The sequence below is a fragment of the Carcharhinus amblyrhynchos genome, chromosome 35 (assembly GCF_965287045.1).
Source record: "Carcharhinus amblyrhynchos chromosome 35, sCarAmb.v2.hapA, whole genome shotgun sequence".
NCBI lineage: Eukaryota > Metazoa > Chordata > Chondrichthyes > Carcharhiniformes > Carcharhinidae > Carcharhinus > Carcharhinus amblyrhynchos.
The window spans coordinates 2609151-2632749 of record NC_137358.1 but is presented as its reverse complement, the minus strand read 5'-3'; the positions used below and the strand labels follow the sequence as shown (position 1 = coordinate 2632749).

Sequence of the window (23599 nt, the reverse complement as noted above, 5' to 3'; positions counted from 1 at the left end):
CAAATTTAAACCCCAAACTATTTACTCGCAAATCCAACCTTCCAACAGCCTCTCATTGTCAATACATGCACCGAGTACTTACTCTTCTGTCTATCAGCCCTCACAGACATGCTGTCTCTCTTAACCTTGCAAAGTTTAATTAATCATGGATGCACAAGTACATGCGCGCACATGCGCACACACACGCACATGCATATATATACACATGTGCGCGCACACGCACACACACCACCCACACACACACACGCATACACACTCTTTCTCACACACAGAGTGGATGGAGATCTGGCTGACTGCCAAATTCTCTATCCTTGATAGCAGTGGGAGCAGGAGGTGAGTGGCCAGTAAGATCACACCCATAGACTCTGTAGAATCCCACAATATTCCCCAAAAAATCCATCATCCCAATATTGTGTTGGGTTTTTTGCACAAACTGAGGGTTCCTTCACTCTACTTGCCTTGTTTGGAGAACTGATTTCTGTTGAGTTTGTACCTTTTTAGATTTGATCAAGTTATTCGATGTGTAAGGAATGAGTTAGTCAGGAATCTGACAAACCTTTCCACAACCACCTGCGTTCTGACGTTGTTAATGATGTCGTCACCATGGCAGCCGTCAGACTTCCACTTTGCAAATGCTTCTCCTGGTCTCTTCACCGCAGGCCCTGATGTCTCTCTTTGTGCTGGCTTCCAAGGACGGCTGGGTCAACATTATGTATCACGGACTGGATGCTGTTTCCATTGACCAACAGGTAAGGACCCTGTTCTCTCAGAGAAAGACCTGCATTCCTCTAGCACCTTTCACAACCTCAGGACACCCCAAAATGCTTTAGTGAATGTAGCCCAGTCCATTAGGCAAACCAGCCTCCCATCCATTGACTCCGTCTACACTTCCCACTGAATCGGGAAAAGCAGCCAGCATAATTAAGGACCCCACGCAACCCGGACACTCTACCTTCTACCTTCGGGAAAAAGATACAAAGTCTGAGGTCACATACCAACCGACTCAAGAACAGCTTCTTCCCTGCTGCTGTCAGACATCTGAATGGACCTATCACATATTAAGTTGGTCTTTCTCTACAGCCAAGCTAGTCTCTCCTCAGGCCTGCTGGATCCCAGCCTGGTGAACCCTTGCCGAACTACTTCTCTACAATACTCCTTAAAATCTCCATCTTGGACCAAGTCTTTGGGCAGCCATTAACATCTCCCAAAGTGGCTGGGTGTTGGATTGGTGCTGTGAAAGACTGGGGGTGACATTTCCGTGTGTTAAAGGGCTGATAGGAAACGTAGTTTGTTAATCCGCAGAGTGCTGTTAACAAACTGCAAAATGTAGATTACATGAGAAGATATTTTGGACAGTGTGATTAAATAGGCTTCTTAACTGGGTTAACGTGTGTGTCTGGCAGTCCTGTCAGCTAGACGGACTGGAGATTTACATGGCTATATTTCAATGGCATTGTGGGTCCTTCATTAAAACGAAAGAAGCCTTATAACAGATGGATAACACATAAGGTTATAAAACTAATTAACTAGCGAAATGGATCTTGCAAATGGGCTGAAAGGTTTAACTGACTTTTATGGTTGAAAGGGATGAACAAACTGAAATTCAGCCAAGAAATGATGCAGTCTACAAATACACTCACTCATACTCTCACACTCACACACACAACACACAACACACACACACTCAAACTCTCACAATCTCACACACACTCACTCACTCACATTCACTCACTCACACACACACACACACTCACACTCTCATTCTCACACTCACACACACTCACACTCTCATTCTCACACTCACTCACACACACTCAAACTCAAACACTCACACACTCACACACACACACTCTCACACTCTCTCACACACAATCACACTGTCACACCCACACACACACCCACACACACTCACGTACTCACACCCACACACACTCTCATACTCTCACTCACACCCACCCACACTCACACACCCACACACCCACACTCTCACACACATATTCTCACTCACACCCACATACACACTCTCACATACACACACACACACACACACACACACACACTTGCACACACTTATACATACGTACAAATACACTCACATACACATTCACACAAACACACCCGTGCACACACAAACATGCAGACACAAACCCATACCCATGCAGATATACACGTACACATAAACACACCTGTGCACGCACACACATGAACACATGCTCATACAACCATGCACAGACACACCCATTCACACATACTACAAACACACATGAGCTGAATGAACTGAATGGCTCCTTCTGCACTGTAAGGACTCTACTACTTAGCCAGGACTAAGGGCGTGAAATAATTGTGGTTACTAATAAATCCAATCAGAGAATTCAGGAGAATCTTTACCCAGAGCCTGGTGAGAATGGGTCAGGTGGTTGAAATGACAAAATGAATTGTATCAATATATTTAACATCGGGGTGGGGGGGAGCTGATCTGATCTGATTTATTATTGTCACGTGTACTGGGATACAGTGAAAAGTATTGTTTCTTGCGCACTATACAGACAAGGCATACCATTCATAGAGAAGGAAAGGAGAGAGTGCAGAATGTAGTGTTACAGTCACAGCTAGGGTGTAGAGAAAGATCAACTTGATGCGAGCATTCAAAAGTCTGACAGCAGCAGGGAAGAAGCTGTTCTTGAGTCAGTTGGTACGTGACTTCAAGGTTTTGTATCTTTTTCCTGAAGGAAGGAGGTGGAAGGGAGAATGTCCGGGGTGGGTGGGGGGTCCTTGATTATGAGGGAAAGGAGAGAGTGCAGAATGTAATGTTACAGTCGTAGCTAGGACGTAGAGGAAGATTAGCTTAACATCTGATATGTCCATTTAAAAGTCTGACGGCAGCAGGGAAGAAACTGTTCTAGAGTCGTTGATACATGATCTCAGACTTTTGTATCTTTTCCCCGATGGAAGAAGGTGGAAGAGAGAATGTCCGGGGTATGTGGGGTCCTTAATTATGAGGGAAAGGAGAGAGTGCAGAATGTAGTGTTACAGTCACAGCGAGGGTGTAGAGAAAGATCAACTTGATGCGAGGTAGGTCCATTCAAAAGTCTGACAGCAGCAGGGAAGAAGCTGTTCTTGAGTCGGTTGGTACGTGACCTCAGACTTTTGTATCATTTTCCTGAAGGAAGAAGGTGGAAGAGAGAATGTCCGGGGTGAGGGGGGTCCTTAATTATGAGGGAAAGGAGACGGTGCAGAATGTAGCGTTGCGGTCATAGCTAGGGTGCAGAGAAAGATCAACTGGATAAACACATGAGGGAGAAAGGAAGCAGAAGGATCTGCCGACAGGACGCGATGGTGCAGGGATGGGAAGGATCTGCTGACAGGACACGATGTGCAGGGATGGGAAGGATCTGCTGACAGGACGCGATGGTGCAGGGATGGGAAGAATCTACTGACAGGACGCGATGGTGCAGGGATGGGAAGGATCTGCTGACAGGACGCGATGGTGCAGGGATGGGAAGGATCTGCTGACAGGACGCGATGGTGCAGGGATGGGAAGGATCTGCTGACAGGACGCGATGGTGCAGGGATGGGAAGGATCTGCTGACAGGACGCGATGGTGCAGGGATGGGAAGGGATCTGCTGACAGGACGCGATGGTGCAGGGATGGGAAGGGATCTGCTGACAGGACGCGATGGTGCAGGGACGGGAATGATCTGCTGACAGGACGCGATGGTGCAGGGATGGGAAGGATCTGCTGACAGGACGTGATGGTGCAGGGATGGGAAGGATCTGCTGACAGGATGCGATGGTGCAGGGACGGGAAGAGGCTCAAGTGGGGCAGAAACACAAAGCGATTTTTAATGGTGTGTTTCTGGGCTGTAAAATGATGCATCTTTCTGTAAATTAATTGGCCCGAAGCGCACTCTGTCCAAACGTGGATGATTATGTGTAATACCGTTTGGTCGATTGAACCTTGGTTTATGGCCCATGTGATGGTTAGATCCTGACGTGAGCTCGAGGGCAGTAAGACATCGCTTCTCTTTCTCCTGCAGCCCATCATCAATCACAACCCCTGGATGCTGCTCTACTTCATCTCCTTCCTCCTCATCGTCAGCTTCTTCGTCCTCAACATGTTCGTCGGGGTGGTGGTGGAGAACTTCCACAAGTGCCGCCAGCACCAGGAAGCGGAGGAGGCACGCCGGAGAGAGGAGAAGCGTCTGCAGAGGCTGGAGAAGAAGCGCAGGAGTAAGGAACCTTCCTCAGGACAGCCCTTCAGCCCATTGTGGCTGTGCAAGCCCTTTGAAAGATCTGGCCACTTTGCCAAAGCGCCTCCCACCCCCCACCCCCCCCAACACTCCTCCTCTGTATCCTCTTTCTGGAGAAGGGGGGGAGGGGTTGCTCCTCGATGCAAGTACATCAACCAGCTTTATTGAACCATTCGTAGAATCAAAAGAGGCCATTCAGCCCATCATAACCTGTGCTGGCTCTTGTCCAAGAGCTGTTTTACTTTCCAACCGTTTATCCACTTTTCTTTTGCACGTTCCTATTGAATCTGCTTCCACTGTCCTTTCAGGCAGCGCCTCCCAAATGGGCAGCACAGTGGGTTAGCGCTGCTGCCTCACGGCACAAGGGACCCGGGTTCGATTGCAGTCTTGGGTCACTGTCTGTGTGGAGTCAGCACGTTCTCCCTGTGTCTGTGTGGGTTTCCTCCAGCTGCTCCAATTTCCTCCCACAGTCCAAAGATGCACAGTTTAAGTGGATTGGCCATGCTAATTTGCCCCTTAGTGTCCAAAGATGTGGAGATTAGATAGACTAGCTACGCTAAATGTGTGGGGTTATCAGGATAGTGCCTGGAGGCGGGCTTTTGGAGAGTTAGTGCAGACTCAAAGGGCCAAATGGCCTCCTTCTGCACTGTGGGGGTTCTATAATTCTATCGCAACAGCTGTTCATGTCCCCCTTTGGTTCTGTGGCTCAGTTGTGTGAAAAGTCCATGTCAAAATTGTCATGGGGGGGGTAACAAAGGATTCCCGAGGGATAAGTGATGGATCTGGTGGGACAAGACCTTGGATGTGTCCTTTTTTCTCCAGGTTTGTGCTGAATCCCCGGCAGAACTGGCAGAAACAATTCCGGTCTCTCCGAATGAGTATCCAGTGGGTATCGAGGTGGGGATAGAATGCTACGTTGGCGGTGGATGTTTGGAATCTGGACTGTGTTTCTCGGGCAGTGGAAAGGGAGTTTTTATCCTGGAAGCAAGGATGCCCAACTCTAGCTGGACATCACCCGACCCTCTATCCCCAATCACCCCGCCCATAGGCACACGTGATTGGTCCACCAGCCTGCCCATCACACCACACCCTGCCTTCCCAAAGCCAATGGGAGAGGAGCAGACTGTTTTTGCGGGGGGGGGTGGATTTTTTGGCCGCGAGACTGGAAATTTTCCACCCGAGGTTAACAATGTTCTGTCCCGCCCACTACAATTCCCGAGACAGGTGAGAGAGGCAAATCTCACCCTATTGGGTGGTTGCTGGCTCTCAGTCACACTCTCTGCTGTCCCAGTGTCCATAGTTAGTGAATCCTTTTCTCAGACTTATTTCCAAAAGCAATTTTTTGAACAGCTCCGTGATTATTTCTTTCTCCTGGGAATTGCAGTCATCAGGAGATAGGACAATAGTTCCTGGAGGTTCCATGGCAATGTGATGTTACCTGTGGTGAGAGGGAGAGCAGCGATCTAACCAAGCCTTGTTTCTTTCCTTCTCCTCCTCGTTGACTTGTCCCCTGGAAGAGGCCCAACGCTTGCCATATTATTCAGCCTACTCACCCATCCGCCTCTTCATCCACACCATGTGCACCAGCCACTACCTGGATCTCTTCATCACCTTTACCATCTGCATCAATGTGGTTACCATGTCTCTGGAACACTACAATCAGCCCAAGGTAAGGACGTACCGTTAGTAACACCTCTGTGGCACGGTGGCACTGTGGTTAGCACTGCTGACTCACGGCACCAGGGCTCCGGGTTCAATTCCGGCCTCGGGTCACTGTCTGTGTGGAGGCTGCACATTCTCCCCGTGTCTGCGTGGATTTCCTCTGGGTTTCTCCTACACCGACTTCCTCCCACACTCCAAAGATGTGTAGGTTAGGTGGATTGGCCATGCTAAATTGCTTCTTAGTATCCAAAGAGGTGCAGGTTAGGTGGATTGGCCAGGCTAAATTGTCCCTTGTTGTCCCAGCTGTGTAGATTGAATGGATTGGCCATGCTACATGTGTGGAGTTACAGGAAAAGGGTCTGGGTACGATGCTCTGTCAGAGAGTTAATGCAGACTCGATGGGCCGAATGGTCTCCTTTTGCACTGTAAGGATTCTGTTTGAGTGACTTTGGGAGGAACTTGCAGGTGGTGGTGTTCCCAGGTATCTGCTGCTCTTGTCCTAGATGGTAGAGATGACGGGTTGGGAAGGTGCTGTTGATGGAGCCTTACTGAATTAGCCTCAGGATCAGGGATACCAGCAGGGTAAATACATGGGATTATGAGGATAGGGCTTGGGTGGGATTGTGGTCAGTGCAGTCTTGATGGGCTGAACGGCCTCATCCTGGACTGTAGGGATTCTATGATTCAGTGGATTCTTTGCCCTGCAGACTATCGATCCCCAGCGTTTATTTCCTATTCTGTTCTCTGTATTCTGTCCCTGTGTGTGGGCCTTGGAAGCCCCAGCTCAGTGGGCAGTCCTCTGGCCTCAGAAGGTTGGAGTGTTCAAATCCCACTCCAGCGGCCTGCTGACACCCACAGTGCGGTTCCGTGGGAGTGCTGCACTGCCGGACAACTTACATCTGCCTTGAGACTCCTCTGAAAGATAGAACCTCTGACAGTGCGGCACTCCCTCCGCACTGACCCTCTGACAGTGCGGCACTTTCTCGATACTGACCCTCTGACAGAGAGAGAAGGAGTCAAACAGGGAGAGTGACAGATAGAATCAAATAGGGATAGTGACAAGGGGAGAGAGAATGAGGCAGAGATAGTTACAGAGGGAGAGGGAGTGAGACAGGGAAAGTGACACAGAGAGAGTAAGACATGAAGAGTGTCTGAGACAGGGAGAGTGACAAAGAGAGTGAAAGAAAGAGAGGGAGTGAGACAGGGAGAGTGACAGAGAGGGAGAGAATGAGATGGTAGGGGAGGAAATGAGACAGGTACAGTGGAGTGAGACACAGATGAGAGAGAATCAGTCCGAGAGAGAGAGCGAGAGACAGTGATGGAGAAAAGGGAAGGTCACTCATCACTAAAATGGAAAAAGATACTTTATTCAAGTGTTCTAAAATAGATTTAAAATGTTAAATGGGATATGCTCAAGGGACTGGTATGGTAAATCTAATGAAATCATTGAACTATTCATGTAGTTAATTAAAGGGCTGTTCAGATTTACACAGTGTATGAAAAGCTTTTGCACTGTTTGCCGTTTAGTTTCCTATTTGTTCGTGTGAACTTTAATGTTTCTCTCTGACAAACAATTGCAATCCATCATCTGTGATACATTTAATGGGGAATATATTACAGCCGTAATTCAGTACTGTTTAATTATCTGATAGCACTGTGGATAAGCCTGTATACATTTTACATTCCTATATGTATTTAATAAGAGGGTATTAGTGGAAATAACAGTGTGATGTGTGGTTTGCCTGAGGCTCACTGTCTGCTGATGGTACATCCTGAGCAGATTTAGCCAGAGGTAGTTAGACATTTGCCCTCCGTTCTCGAAACAGAGTGAGGGGGGAGAACAGCTGACACATTCGCTTCGGCTGCAGGGGAATTGTACCTTTGCCCATATTCTGAACCACCCTCCAGCAACTGAGCTAACTGACACCAAAAACACTAAATAAATAACACACTGTGTGTCACTGGGTATAACACTGTGTATATTATATAATAACACACGGTGTGTCACTGGGTATAACGCTGTGTATATTATATAATAACACACCGTGTGTCACTGGGTATAACGCTGTGTATATTATATAATAACACACCGTGTGTCACTGGTTATAACACTGTGTATATTATATAATAACACACCGTGTGTCACTGGGTATAACACTGTGTATATTATATAATAACACACCGTGTGTCACTGGGTATAACGCTGTGTATATTATATAATAACACACGGTGTGTCACTGGGTATAACGCTGTGTATATTATATAATAACACACGGTGTGTCACTGGGTATAACGCTGTGTATATTATATAATAACACACCGTGTGTCACTGGGTATAACACTGTGTATATTATATAATAACACACCGTGTGTCACTGGGTATAACGCTGTGTATATTATATAATAACACACCGTGTGTCACTGGGTATAACATGGTGTATATTATATAATAACACACCGTGTATCACTGGGTATAACGCTGTGTATATTATATAATAACACACCGTGTGTCACTGGGTATAACGCTGTGTATATTATATAATAACACACCGTGTGTCACTGGGTATAACGTGGTGTATATTATATAATAACGCACCGTGTGTCACTGGGTATAACGCTGTGTATATTATATAATAACACACCGAGTGTCACTGGGTATAACGTGGTGTATATTATATAATAACACACCGTGTGTCACTGGGTATAACGCTGTGTATATTATATAATAACGCACCGTGTGTCACTGGGTATAACGCTGTGTATATTATATAATAACACACCGTGTGTCACTGGGTATAACGTGGTGTATTTTATATAATAACACACCGTGTGTCACTGGGTATAACGTGGTGTATATTATATAATAACACACCGTGTGTCACTGGGTATAACGCTGTGTATATTATATAATAACGCACCGTGTGTCACTGGGTATAACGTGGTGTATTTTATATAATAACACACCGTGTGTCACTGGGTATAACGCTGTGTATATTATATAATAACACACCGAGTGTCACTGGGTATAACGCTGTGTATATTATATAATAACACACCGTGTGTCACTGGGTATAACGTTGTGTATATTATATAATAACACACCGTGTGTCACTGGGTATAACGTTGTGTATATTATATAATAACACACCGTGTGTCACTGGGTATAACGTGGTGTAGTTTATATAATAACACACCGTGTGTCACTGGGTATAACGCTGTGTATATTATATAATAACACACCGTGTGTCACTGGGTATAACGCTGTGTATATTATATAATAACACACCATGTGTCACTGGGTATAACGTGGTGTATATTATGTAATAACACACCGTGTGTCACTGGGTATAACACTGTGTATATTATGTAATAACACACCGTGTGTCACTGGGTATAACGCTGTGTATATTATATAATAACACACCGTGTGTCACTGGGTATAACGCTGTGTGTATTATGTAATAACACACCGTGTGTCACTGGGTATAACGCTGTGTATATTATATAATAACACACCGTGTGTCACTGGGTATAACGCTGAGTATATTATATAATAACACACCGTGTGTCACTGGGTATAACGCTGTGTATATTATACAATAACACACCGTGTGTCACTGGGTATAACGCTGTGTATATTATATAATAACACACCGTGTGTCACTGGGTATAACGCTGTGTATATTATACAATAACACACCGTGTGTCACTGGGTATAACACTGAGTATATTATATAGTAACACACCGTGTGTCACTGGGTATAACGCTGTGTATATTATACAATAACACACCGTGTGTCACTGGGTATAACGCTGTGTATATTATATAATAACACACCGTGTGTCACTGGGTATAACGCTGTGTATATTATATAATAACACACCGTGTGTCACTGGGTATAACGCTGTGTATATTATATAATAACACACCATGTGTCACTGGGTATAACACTGTGTATCTTACATAATAATGCACCATGCGTCACTGGGTATAACATCAGTGGTGGGGAAAGTATTGGAGAAGATTCTTAGGGACAGGATGTATTCACATCTGGAGGAGAATGGGCTTATTAGTGATAGGCTGTGTGATTTTGTGAAGGGGAGGTCGTGTCTCACAAAGTTGATTGAATCCTTAAGCAGGGCAGGGCAGTGGATGTTGTAGACATGGACTTTCGTAAAGCCTTCAATAAGGTTCCTCATGGCAGGCTGATACCGAAGATGAAGCCATGTGGGATCCAAGGTGAGCTGGTAAGATGGATACAAAACTGGCATGGGCATAGAAAGCAGAGAGTAGCAGTGGAAGGATACTTTTCTAACTGGAGGTTTGTGACAAAGCTGTGTTCCACAAGGATCAGTGCTGGGGCTTCTGTTGTTTGTAATATATATAAATGATTTGGAGGAAAATGTAGGTGATCTGATTAGTAAATATGTAAATGATACAAAAATTGGGGGAGTTGTGGATCGTGAGGAAGATTGTCCGAGGATACACTCGGATGTAAATCAGCTGGAGACCTGGGCCAAAAGATAGCAGATGGCACTTAATCCTGACAAATGTGAGGTGATGCAATTTGGAAGGTCTGCTGTGGAAGGAAATTATACTGTAAATGGTAGAGCTCATGGAAATATTAGCATACAGAGGGATCTAGGCGTGTAGATCCACAGTTCCCTGAAGGTGGCAACTCAGGCAGATAAGGTGGTCAAGAAGGCATCTGACATACTGGCCTTCATCGGTCAGGGCATTGAGTATAGGAATTGGGAGATCATGTCGCAGCTGTATAAGACTTTGTTTAGGCCATATTTGGAGTATTGTGTACAATTCTGGTCTCCACACTACCGGCAGGATGTTAATGCATTGGAAAGGGGGCAGAAAGGATTTCCCAGGACGTTTCCTGGTTTGGAGGACATGCTCTGTGAAGAAAGGTTAACAAACTTGGATTGTTTTCATTGAAGCGTCGGGGGGGGGGACCTGATAGAGATTTACAAGATTATGAGAGGTTTGGATAGAGTGGACAGTCAGAGTCTTTTTCCCAGGATCAAAGGGTTAGGAGTATAGAGGTTGAGAGTGAGGGAGAAAGTTTAAAAGAGATGCAAGGGGCAAAGGTTTTCACACAGAGAGTGGTGAATGCCTGGAACACGCTGCCAGAGGAGGGGGTGGAAGCAGATTCGATATCAATGTTCAAGAGGCATTTGGATAGAGACGTGGATAGGCAGGGAATAGAGGGACATGGATCATGTAGAGGCAAGAAAATATTAGATTAAAGTGGCATCTGTACCAGCAGAGACTTGATGGGCAGAAGGGCCTGTTCCTGTGCTGTCCTGTTCTTTGTTCTTTGTAATGGGATCTTGCTGTGTGTATATTTGCTGCCGTGTTTCCTGCGTAACAGCGACTGAAGTATTTCATTAGCAGTAAAGCGCTTTCGGACGCCCTGAAGATGTGGAATGTGCGATTTAAATGAGAGATCTTTATGTTGCCCCCCCACCTCCCCCCCTCCAGGGACAGGATATGAAGGGAAGTGAACTGACGCTGTGAATAGTTGTCCTGTTTTTGAAGGTTCTGGGACGTTCCGGTGGGGCCTGGCTGCCTCGGTGAAACCTGCACTGTCTTGGTTCCACAGCTTTGTTTGCTGAAGATGATTTTTTTTCTCTCTCTCTCTCTCTCTTTGTCTCTCCCCCACCACCCCCCCCTCACCCGCCCCCCCCCCCCCCCCCCCCCCCCCCAAACCCCCCCTCACCCCATAACAGTCCCTGGAAGTTTCCCTGAAGTATTGCAACTATATGTTCACAGCCGTGTTCGTACTAGAGGCCGGGCTTAAACTCCTAGCTTTCGGACTGCGGCGATTTTTCAAGGACAGGTAATTAAAAGGCTTTTATCGTAGAATGTGATTGGAAGGGGGAAGGGTTGGGTGCTGGGGGGGGAGGGGGTGGAAATCGGATTCCTAAAACTTGTTATCTTTCACAAAAATTGGTTTTCCGATTTCTGGATAAATCTCTGTGAGGCTGTCCTTAACTGTAATGTAAATGGGTGCCTAATTGTTATTTTAGACCAGAATTGATCAGACCCTGTGTCCTGTTCCTCCATAAGACATAGGAGCAGAATGAGGCCACTCGGCCCATCGAGCCTGCTCCGCCATTCGATCCTGGCTGATATTTTTCTCATCCCCATTTTCCTGCCTTTTCCCCATAACCCCCGATCCCCTTATTAATCAGGAACCTATCTATCTCTGCCTTAAAGACACTCAGTGACCCTGGCCTCCTCTGCGGCAAAGAGTTCCACAGATTCCCCAACTGACGAAATTCCTCCTCATCTCTGTTTTAAAGGATCGTCCCTTTAGCCTGAGGTTGTGCCCTCTCTGGTTCTAGTTTTTCCTACTAGTGGAAACATCCTCTCCACATCCACTCTATCCAGGCCTCGCAGTATCCTGTAAGTTCCAATAAGATCCCCCTCATCCTCCTAAACTCCAATGTGTACAGACCCAGGGTCCTCAAGCCGTTCCAACCATGCCCACTATCAAAGGAACCCAAGAGGCCCAGTCAAAGGTGACTGGATTCATTCCACTATGAATTTACAGACTAAATAATTCTGGAATACAAAGCCTATTCTACTAATGGTGACTGTGAATCTATCATCAATTGTTCTAAAGACCCATCTCATTCACTAATGTCCCTCCAGGAATGGAAATCTGCCTTCCTTACTAAGTCTGGCCTACATGTTTTATTTTTAATTATTAGTGTCACAAGTAGGCTTATATTAACACTGCAATGAAATTATTGTGAAAATCCCCGAGTCACTACACTCTGGTGCCTGTTCAGGTTCACTGAGGCACGGCCAATGCATCCTAACGAGCACACCTTTCAGAATGTGGGAGGAAATTGGAACACCCGGAGGAAATCCACACAGACATGGGAAGAATGTGCAAACTCCACACGGACGGTGACCCAAGACAGGAATCGAACCTGTATCTGTGCAAGTGTCCTCTGGGTGCTCTGGTTTCTTCCCACAGTCCAAGGATATGTATGTTAGGTGGATTGGCCATGCTAAATTGCCCCTTAGTGTCCAAGGATGTGTCGCTTGGGTCCATTGGCCATGCTAAATTGCCCCTTAGTGTCCAAGGATGTGTCGCTTGGGCGCATTGACCATGCTAAATTGCCCCTTAGTGTCCAATGATGTGTCGCTTAGGTGGATTGGCCATGCTAAATTGTCCATTAGTGTCCAAGGATGTGTCGCTTGGGTGTATTGGCCATGCTAAATTGCCCCTTAGTGTCCAAGGATGTGTCGCTTGGGCGCATTGGCCATGCTAAATTGCCCCTTAGTGTCCAAAGATGTCTAGGTTGGGTGGATTGGCCATGCTAAATTGCCCCTTAGTGTCCAAAGATGGCCAATGGGCATGGAGCTGGGACGTGTGCCTAAGTAAGGTGCTGTGCTGGAGAATCGGTGCAGGTGTGATGGGCCGAGTGGCCTCCTTCTGCATTGTTTGAATGGTGGCCTCGGTGATCTACCCTTGCTCCTACTTCCTGCATTTTGATTGGGCAACTGGAATGGAGGCTGGGGTCCCATCAGGCTCCATGAACCAGTCACTGGAAGGTGGGACACCAGAAATCCTCCCATCGCAGCATTGACGAACATTCCTGCCGCCCTCTGACCATGATGATTAATGGATGCTCTCCGAGACCAATTATTGGCCCCAGTGCTGGCTTCAACTCTGCAAATGAAATGGTAAAATAAAAAGCGAATAAAGGATGAACAGAGGCTGGAAGTGAAGTGTTGGCGAAATGTCTGGAGAGGAGACAGGATGAGAAGCATCCTCTTTACTAAATCTCATTCAGCCGTGGCAAATATGTATTTAAAACCCTGGCTGATCATTAATCTCCAGCAATCTTTGAACAAAAATTTATTTCTCGCAGAGAGGCTGGAAATTGTGCTCTGTGAACTTGGTGCCAAATGTATCAGAGCACTCGACTCGCTCACTGTTTCAACCACACTTGGATCTGTTCAGTTTAAACCACTTTATGAATAAGCAAAGCCGTTTAATCCGAAGTGTCTGTTATTAGCGGAGCCTGTTCCCCATCCATATTCTCCCACTGCTTCTGAGAGAGAAACTGTTCCGTGCTTTAGGGCTTTCTGTAACAATGTGAATTTATTAGTGTCACAAGCAGTTTACATTACCCTGCAATGAAGTTACTGTGAAAACCCCACATTCCGGCACACTGAGGGAGAATTTACCATGGCCAATGCACCTTAACCAGCACGTAGTTCAGGGCCAAAGTGTTGCGTGGCTTCAAGAGGAAATTAGGTATAACTCTTGGGGCTAAAGGGATCGAGGGATATGGGGGGGAAGGTGGGGGAGGGAGGAACCAGGATACTAAATGATCATAATGAATGGTGGAGCAGGCCCGGATGGCCTCCTCCTGCTTCTATGTCTTCTGGACTGTGGGAGGAAACTGGAAGAAATCCATGCAGATGCAGGGGAGAACACGCAGACAGTGACCCAAACCAGGATTTGAAGCCAGGTCCCTGGTGCTGCGAGGCAGCAGTGCTAACCACTGTGCCGAAATGTCCTTGAGAAAGAAATCTAACTCAAACAACTCAAAAGCAATTGGCCACCAATCAAACCACACCTCCTCCTGCACCCCCCCCACCCCCCCCACCCCCCCCCTCCCCCCCCCTCCCCCCCCCCACCAGATAATCCACCCAAATTACAAATCCTGTGACTCAGTGGGTCGCAGCCTCCATCTCTGAGCCAAAAGCTCCAGGTTCAAGCTTTTCTTTTGCTTCTGAGATTTTCTTTATTCATTTGTGGGACACGGGCATCGCTGGCTGGGTCAGCATTTATTACCCATCCCTAGTTGCCCTTGGAGGGCAGTTGAGAGTCACCCACGTTGCTGTGGCTCTGGAGTCACATGTAGGCCAGACCGGGGTAAGGACGGCAGATTTCCTTCCCTAAGGGGACATTAGTGAATCAGATGGGTTTTTCCCACAACGGTTTCATGGCCATCAGTAGATTCTTAATTCCAGATTTTTTTTTTATTGAATTCAAATTCCACCACCTGCCGTGGTGGGATTCGAACCCGGATCCCCAGAACATTAGCTGAGTTTCTGGATTAATAGTCTAGTGATAATACCACTCGGCCAGGATTTGATGGCTGAGGAAGATGTGTTTATAACATAACCAAACAGGTCGAGTGTCAACCTGCAAAACCCTCCAAACACGCCAGTGGCTGGTGGTACTAGCGGGAGAGACTCCTGGTTAGCTAGGCTTGATGTGGAGTGGTGCCCCCCCAACCTATAAGCCCCCTGACAGATTAGAGATCTGTTCCTGGTTAAAACAAACCCTCAGCATGGAAACGGATGGAAATTATGCACCAGTAGATGTGGGAAGAAAAACAACAACAATTTACACCCCCCAATTTAACATTCTCTGGGAGTCAGTGGGGAGTAAACGTTGGGGTGACATTTGGGAAGTATCTATTGGGGGTGGGAGGGAGTGGAGGAGGGGGTGTTAATTAGGCATCATTCAGACATTAAAAGGCTCCCCTTAGCTTGGTGGAGTTACTGATAGTGCCTGGGATTGTCAGAGGATAGAACGGGATCTAGATAGATAGATTGGAGACTTGGACCCAGAAATGGCAGATGGAGTTTAATCCACACAAATGTGAAGTCATGCGTTTTGGAGGATCAAATTTAGGTGAAAATGAAGGAGCAGTGCTCCGAAAGCTCGTGATTCCAAATAAACCTGCTGGACTTTAACCTGGTGTTGTGAGACTTCTTACTGTAGAATTACAGGGATACAGAAGGAATCACCCCTTTTAATTTCACGACATCTCCATCCAGCCATTCCGAGGTTCTTGCCTTTCACTCTGCCAGTCAGTCTGAGCGCAGCTTACCCAATAACGGGATGGGAAGGAGGGTGCAGCCTGCTGTAGCGGAATAGCCAGCAGACAATTCTCCCTAGCCCTTTAGGTGAGGAATGGTGGGTTGCAGGAAACACAGAGGGCTAGCATAAGGCAATATCCTTTGAGGGGCAGGGGGAGGGAGTGAGGGAGCAGGAAAGGTAGCTAGAGGCGTCCACGGGTTCTGAGGTTAGGGAGGAAATGCAGTGGAAAGTTCACATGTCCTGAGCAGTGAATGTGTGCACCCTGCGGAGGGGAAACGTCTCCTAAATAACCCCACACATTGATAGAGAGACTTCCAGCTCAGATAATACAACCAACTCATCAATCTCCTCAACAGCTCACGGGTCATTGCAGAGTTTATGTTTTCCCAGTCTGGATTTTCTATAATCTCGGGCTATTGCCACGGCTTTATTAGTTTATTATTATTAGCGCTGATCTGTGAGTTATTTCTGTTCTCACAACAAGATTGTTTTGCTAAGTTGGTGAGCGAGACAGCTTTGACTGGAAGCCAAGCTCTGCCTCGACTTCAACTCACTCTGACCTGGAGCCAAGAATCAGTCAAACACAAGGCAGCTTCCAGCCACAACTTACATTTCCCCGCACTGCCGAACTTAACATTCCGTGCTGCTGGCCCAGACTGGCACGTTTAGACCCGTGCTGTACCTGTCCTGGGAGTGTTTGATGGGGACAGTGTAGAGGGAGCCTTACTCTGTATCTAACCCCGTGCTGTACCTGTCCTGGGAGTGTTTGATGGGGACAGTGTAGAGGGAGCTTTACTCTGTATCTAACCCCGTGCTGTACCTGTCCTGGGAGTGTTTGATGGGGGACAGTATAGAGGGAGCTTTACTCTGTATCTAACCCCGTGCTGTACCTGTCCTGGGAGTGTTTGATGGGGGACAGTGTAGAGGGAGCTTTACACTGTATCTAACCCCATGCTGTACCTGTCCTGGGAGTGTTTGATGGGGGACAGTGTAGAGGGAGCTTTACTCTGTATCTAACCCCGTGCTGTACCTGTCCTGGGAGTGTTTGATGGGGGGGACAGTGTAGAGGGAGCTTTACTCTGTATCTAACCCCGTGCTGTACCTGTCCTGGGAGTGTTTGATGGGGGGAACAGTGTAGAGGGAGCTTTACTCTGTATCTAACCCCGTGCTGTACCTGTCCTGGGAGTGTTTGATGGGGACAGTGTAGAGGGAGCTTTACTCTGTATCTAACCCTGTGCTGTACCTGTCCTGGGAGTGTTTGATGGGGGACAGTATAGAGGGAGCTTTACTCTGTATCTAACCCCGTGCTGTACCTGTCCTGGGAGTGTTTGATGGGGGGGACAGTGTAGAGGGAGCTTTACTCTGTATCTAACCCCGTGCTGTTGATACGGCCGGGAGTCGTGCTACATTTAATGTAGATTTTACTGTCCCAGTTTGATGTGATGTAATGATCCCACTTTCCCGACGCATGTGCACGGAGCTCTGGATAATCCGTTCCTTTTGCCGCACAGGTGGAATCAGCTGGACCTGGCCATCGTGCTGCTATCGGTGATGGGAATCACACTGGAGGAGATTGAGATCAGTGCCGCTCTTCCCATTAATCCCACCATCATCCGGATCATGAGGGTTCTCCGGATTACCAGGGGTAAGCTGTGGGCTTGCTGCCACAGAGTGACAGCCTGTTCCAAGGGGTGGGCAGCATCCTTGCTGTGGCAGATGATGATGTGGGTGAGCAGAGATGAGGCTAGTTTGCATGTGAGAGAGGGACCAGAACAAATAGCCTGTAAAACCAACCGTCTCGCTCTGTGAGACTGCTCACTGCACATTATCCACAGTGAATCTATCCTTTAAATCCAATTCCTCACAATCCTCACTCATCTTAGTCCTCGGGTATCTATCTGCCTGGCACGGTGGCACAGTGGGTTAGCGCTGCTGCCTCACCACACCACGGACCCCGGTTCGATCCCCAGCTTGGATCACTATCTGTGTGGTTTTTGCATGTTGTCCCCGTGTCTGCGTGGGTTTCTTCCCAGTCCAAAGATGTGCGGATTAGGTGGACTGACCATGCTAAATCGCACCTGACTGTCAGGGGGACTAGCTAGGGTAAATGCATGGAGCTTTGGGGATAGGGCTGGGTGGGATTGGTGCAGACTCGATGGGCTGAATGGACTCCTTCCACACTGTAGGACTCTATGAAAGACGTGCTGGTTAGGGTGCATTGGCTGTGCTAAATTCTCCCTCAGTGTACCCGAACAGGTGCCGGAGTGTGGCAACTGGGGGATTTTCACATTAACTTCATTGCAGTGTTAATGTAAACCGACTTGTGACACGAGTAATTAAACTTAATCAACTGAACTGTTTAAAAGTTTATGAATCGATGACCTTTTCGGGCATGTTCCCTATTGTCACAATTCTTTGAAACACAGAAACTAGAAGCAGGAGGAGGCCATTTGGCCCTTCCAGCCCCTGCTCCGCCATTCATTTTGATCATAGCTGATCATCGAATTCAATATCCTGATTCCCCCTCCCCCCATATCCCTCGATCCCTTTAGCCCCCAGAGCTAATCTAATTTCTTCCTGAAATCACACAACATTTTGGCCTCAACTACTTTCTGTGGGAGTGAATTCCACACATTCCCCACCCTCTGGGTGAAGAAATTTCTCCTCACCTCAGTTCTAAAAGGTTTCCCCCTTATCCTCAAACTATGACCCCGCGTTCTGGACTCTCCCACCATCGGGAACACACATTCTCCCTGTGTCTGCGTGGGTTTCCTCCGGGTGCTCCGGTTTCCTCCCACACTCCAAAGAGGTGGATTGTCCATGCTAAATTACCCCTTACAGTCAGGGGGATTAGTTAGGGTAAATGTACAGTGCGATGGGGATAGGGCCTGAATAGGGTTGTGGTCGGTGCAGACTCGATGGGCTGAATGGCCTCCTTCTGCACTGTAGGGATGCTATGATTCTGCCCTTCGAGCCCCTGCTCCACCATTCATTTTGATCATGGCTGATCATCCAATTCAATATCCTGATCCCCCCCCCTTCCCCCCCATATCCCTCGATCCCTTTAGCCCCAAGAGCGAAATCTAATTTCTTCTCGAGATCACACAACGTTTTGGCCTCAACTACTTTCTGTGGGAGTGAATTCCACACATTCACCACCCTCTGGGTGAAGAAATTTCTCCTCACCTCAGTTCTAGAAGCTTTACCCCTTATCCTCAAACTCTGACCCTGCGTTCTAGACTCCATCCCCCCACCCCCCCACCATCCGGAACGTTCCTTCTTCCCGTGCCGTCCGTTTCTTCTTGAAATGACACAAGGTTTTGGCCTCAACGACTTCCTGTGGAAGCTCCTCCCACCCTCACGTCTCAATCTAACTCTCATCTTGATTTTCTCAGTGTTGAAACTGCTGAAGATGGCGACTGGGATGAGAGCCCTGCTGGACACCGTGGTACAGGCCCTGCCTCAGGTAAATGCACAGGCCTCGGCTGGGAGCCTCCATTTTCCTTGCTTTCAGGGAGAGCCTGCATGGGTTAAGCCTCAAACTTGAGAGGGGGTGCGAGGGGGTTTTTCTCCAGAGTGGACGGCACCGAGTTCCCACTGACCAACTGGACCCCGCGGAGTGATCGAGAGATCTCCCGTTGGATGCTGAGCTGGTTCGGGATCAGCCAATCACGGCTGTGCTTTTCCGGTCAAGAATGACAATGAGCCATCCTATTGGAGGGTTAGAATCCATCCGGGTTCCCACACCTGCCAAGAAGTCCTCAACTGTTACCCTGGAGTCTTCAGTGATCGGAGTTTCATCCCTGGACAACGCCCTGGGCAAATCCAGAAGAAAAATCAACAAAATTAATCCCTTAGTATCTCACTCCCACTGGTTAGTTACTCAAATTATTGGAGAAGTGGGGGATGGGGGTTTAAAAGTGGCACACTGGTTAGCGCTGCTGACTCATGGCGCCAGAGACCCGGGTCACTGACTGTGTGGAGTTTGTACACTGTTCCCGTGTCTGCGTGGGTTTCCTCCGGGTGCTCCGGGTTTATCACACAATCTGAAAGATGGGTGGATTGTCCGTGCTATATTGTCCCCTAGTGTCGAGGGGGGAGATTAGGAGGGTAAATAGCAGGGTTATGGGTAAGGGCCTGCGATTTTTGTTGCTGCAGTCTTGATGGGCTGAATGGCCTCTTGCATTGTAGGGATTGGATGTGTTATTCTATTCGATGAGATATCGCACCAGTTGAATGGATATACAAAGAGCAAAGACAAATTACAGCACAGGAACAGGCCCTTCGGCCCCTCCAAGCCTGCACCAACCATGCTGCCCGACTTACCCTTCCGGGGACCGTATCCCTCCATTCCCACCGATTCATGGATTTGTCAAGACATCCCTTAAAACTCACTGTCGTATCAGCTTCCATTACCCACCCCAGCAGCGAGTTCCAGGCACCCACCACCCATTCTCTAAAAAACCTGCCTGGTACATCTCCTTTAAACCTTGCCCCTCGCACCTTAAACCTGTGCCCCTGAGTAATTGACCCTTCCACCCTGGGGGGAAAACAGCTTCTGACTATACAGGAGTGAAGCCATTCCGAATGAACGGCAGGTTAGATTCCGAGGATAAATGGCGAAAGTTGGGCTTGTTCTGCCACGTCGGATTTGAGATAACGTCAGCAATGCTGTTTCACCTTGTGTCCAGCACAGCAGCGCGAGAGGGTGGGTCCAGCTCCTGCACTGCTTCAATTCAAAATCTAATCTGCGGAAACAATATTTCAGAGACTGATTCAGCAATTTGTGGAACAGGATCCCAAGGGAGACATTGCAGCAGTCAGCAAAGATTCATTCAAATACTAATCGGATGGATCTCTTCCATGAAATAATGTTTTGGATTGCAGTTGAGCAAAACAAACCATGTTTTGAATTTCAGCAAAGATCTGATTCCCAGGACAGGTACAGCACGGAGTTAGATACAGAGTAAAGCTCCCTCTACACTGTCCCCCATCAAACACCCTCAGGACAGGTACAGCACGGGGTTAGATACAGAGTAAAGCTCCCTCTACACTATCCCCCATCAAACACTCCCAGGACAGGTACAGCACAGGGTTAGATACAGAGTAAAGCTCCCTCTACACTGTCCCCCATCAAACACCCTCAGGACAGGTACAGCACGGGGTTAGATACAGAGTAAAGCTCCCTCTACACTGTCCCCATCAAACACCCCCAGGACAGGTACAGCACGGGGTTAGATACAGAGTAAAGCTCCCTCTACACTATCCCCCATCAAACACTCCCAGGACAGCTACAGCACGGGGTTAGATACAGAGTAAAGCTCCCTCTACACTGTCCCCCCCATCAAATGCTCCCAGGACAGGTACAGCACGGGGTTAGATACAGAGTAAAGCTCCCTCTACAGTGTCCCCCATCAAACACTCCCAGGACAGGTACAGCACGGGGTTAGATACAGAGTAAAGTTCCCTCTACACTGTCCCCCCATCAAACACTCCCAGGACAGGTACAGCACGGGGTTAGATACAGAGTACCATTTATATAGATGACCTGGAGGAGGGAACCGAGTGTATGGTGTCAAAATTTGCTGATGACACCAAGATTGGTGGAACGGCAAATTGCGCGGAGGGTGTGGAGGGTGTGTAGATCCTTCTACAGAAGGATCTAGATAGGCTGGGCGAATGGGCCAGGAACTGGCAAATGGAATTTAATGTTGGCAAGTGCGAGGTGGTCCACTTTGGTAGGAATAATGGTAGAAAGGATTATTACTTACATGGAGAAAAACTGCAGCAGGCGACGGTGCAGAGGGACCTCGGGGTCCTTGTGCATGAGTCGCAAAAACCCAGCTTGCAGGTGCAGCAGGTGGTCAGGAAGGCGAATGGGATGCTGGCCTTCATAGCGAGGGGGATTGAATATAAAAGTAGGGAGGTCTTGCTGCAGCTGTATAGGGCATTGGTGAGGCCGCAGCTGGAGTACTGTGTGCAGCTTTGGGCGCCGTACTTACGCAAGGATATTTTGGCCTTGGAGGAAGTGCAGAGGAGGTTTACTAGGCTGATGCCGGAGTTGAGGGGGTTGAGCTATGAGGAGAGGCTGAATAAACTAGGCTTGTACTCGTTAGAGTTTAGAAGAATGAGGGGAGATCTCATTGAGACGTATAAGATGATGAATGGGATGGATAGGATAGAGGTGGAGAGACTCTTCCCGCTCAGAAAGGACAGTAGGACTAGGGGGCACAGCCTCAAAATAAAAGGGGGGGGGGCGGTTTAGAACAGAGTTGAGGAGGAACTTCTTCACTCAAAGGGTGGTGAATCTCTGGAATTCTCTGCCCGTTGAAGTGGTGGAGGCTACTTCGCTAAATATTTTTAAGACGCGGGTTGATGGGTTTTTGATAAGAGAGGGGATTAAGGGTTATGGGGAGAGGGCGGGAACGTGGAACTGAGCCACGACAGATCAGCCATGATCTTATTGAATGGCGGGGCAGGCTCGAAGGGCCAGATGGCCTACTCCTGCTCCTATTTCTTATGTTCTTATGTTCTTATGTAAAGCTCCCTCTACACTGTCCCCCATCAAACACTCCCAGGACAGGGACAGCACTGGTTTAGATACAGAGTAAAGCTCCCTCTACACTGTCCCCCATCAAACACTCCCAGGACAGGTACAGCGCGGGGTTAGATACAGAGTAAAGCTCCCTCTACACTGTCCCCCATCAAACACTCCCAGGACAGGGACAGCACGGGGTTAGATACAGAGTAAAGCTCCCTCTACACTGTCCCCCCATCAAACACTCCCAGGACAGGTACAGCACGGGGTTAGATACAGAGTAAAGCTCCCTCTACACTGTCCCCCCATCAAACACTCCCAGGACAGGTACAGCACGGGGTTAGATACAGAGTAAAGCTCCCTCTACACTGTCCCCCATCAAACACTCCCAGGACAGGTACAGCACGGGGTTAGATACAGAGTAAAGCTCCCTCTACACTGTCCCCATCAAACACTCCCAGGACAGGTACAGCACGGGGTTAGATACAGAGTAAAGCTCCCTCTACACTGTCCCCCCATCAAACACTCCCAGGACAGGTACAGCACGGGGTTAGATACAGAGTAAAGCTCCCTCTACACTGTCCGCTATCAGACAGTTCCTGATGATATGATTTACATTTCTCAGTTTGTAAGCAGTGCCGTGACTTGGAGATCAGTTTCTTCGGAATCAGTGGTTATACTCAGCGGAACCAAGTATTAATAAATGTTCGGAGAGACCTAGCGGCAGATACAGTCTATGGGCGCGATTTTATTGCCTCACTCGCCCCGAAACCGTAAAATCCCGTTCCAGGTCAATGCGCCTTTCCATGGTCCGCCCCTCGCCCGCTCCGATTCCCGTGGCAGGCGGGACGTCAAAATTCCGGCCTTTGACAGGGGAATGGGGCCAGAGAAAACCATGTGAGCAGACAGGTATAAATACTGGCATCGTAAGACAGAAAAGCAGCTGTATCGACAGGCAGCAAAATAGGATGGATTATAAAGCAGCAACATATCTGGAGGTTGGTATAGAGCCAGCGAGACGCACACACGTACAGGGAACGAGACAGAGCTGTATCTTAACTACACCAAATTCACATTTTATCGAGGAGAATTTTCAGTTCTTTTTGCCGCTGCCCTGAAAGTAAAATAGCACAAATTGAGACAAAAACAGGAAGCTCTGGAAAATCTCGGCAGGTCTGACAACATCTTTGGAGAGAGGATAGAGCCAATGGTTGGAATTTTACCGGGGCGGGCAAGGTTCGCAGGATGGCGTTCTCTGTTGGCTTTGGGCGGGCAAG

The 23599-nt window shown here is 47.9% G+C and overlaps 1 protein-coding gene across 1 annotated transcript in view; it reads left to right on the top strand.

Moving 5' to 3' along the window:
- Positions 1 to 23599, top strand: part of LOC145361508 (voltage-dependent T-type calcium channel subunit alpha-1I-like) — a 165465-nt gene that overhangs the window by 122948 nt on the left and 18918 nt on the right. The window contains exons 22-27 of the mRNA XM_080217320.1: positions 660 to 749; positions 4038 to 4230; positions 5768 to 5919; positions 11655 to 11764; positions 17296 to 17429; positions 19180 to 19250. Coding sequence (XP_080073446.1) covers positions 660 to 749; positions 4038 to 4230; positions 5768 to 5919; positions 11655 to 11764; positions 17296 to 17429; positions 19180 to 19250 — 750 coding nt within the window. The remainder of the gene's footprint in view (positions 1 to 659; positions 750 to 4037; positions 4231 to 5767; positions 5920 to 11654; positions 11765 to 17295; positions 17430 to 19179; positions 19251 to 23599) is intronic.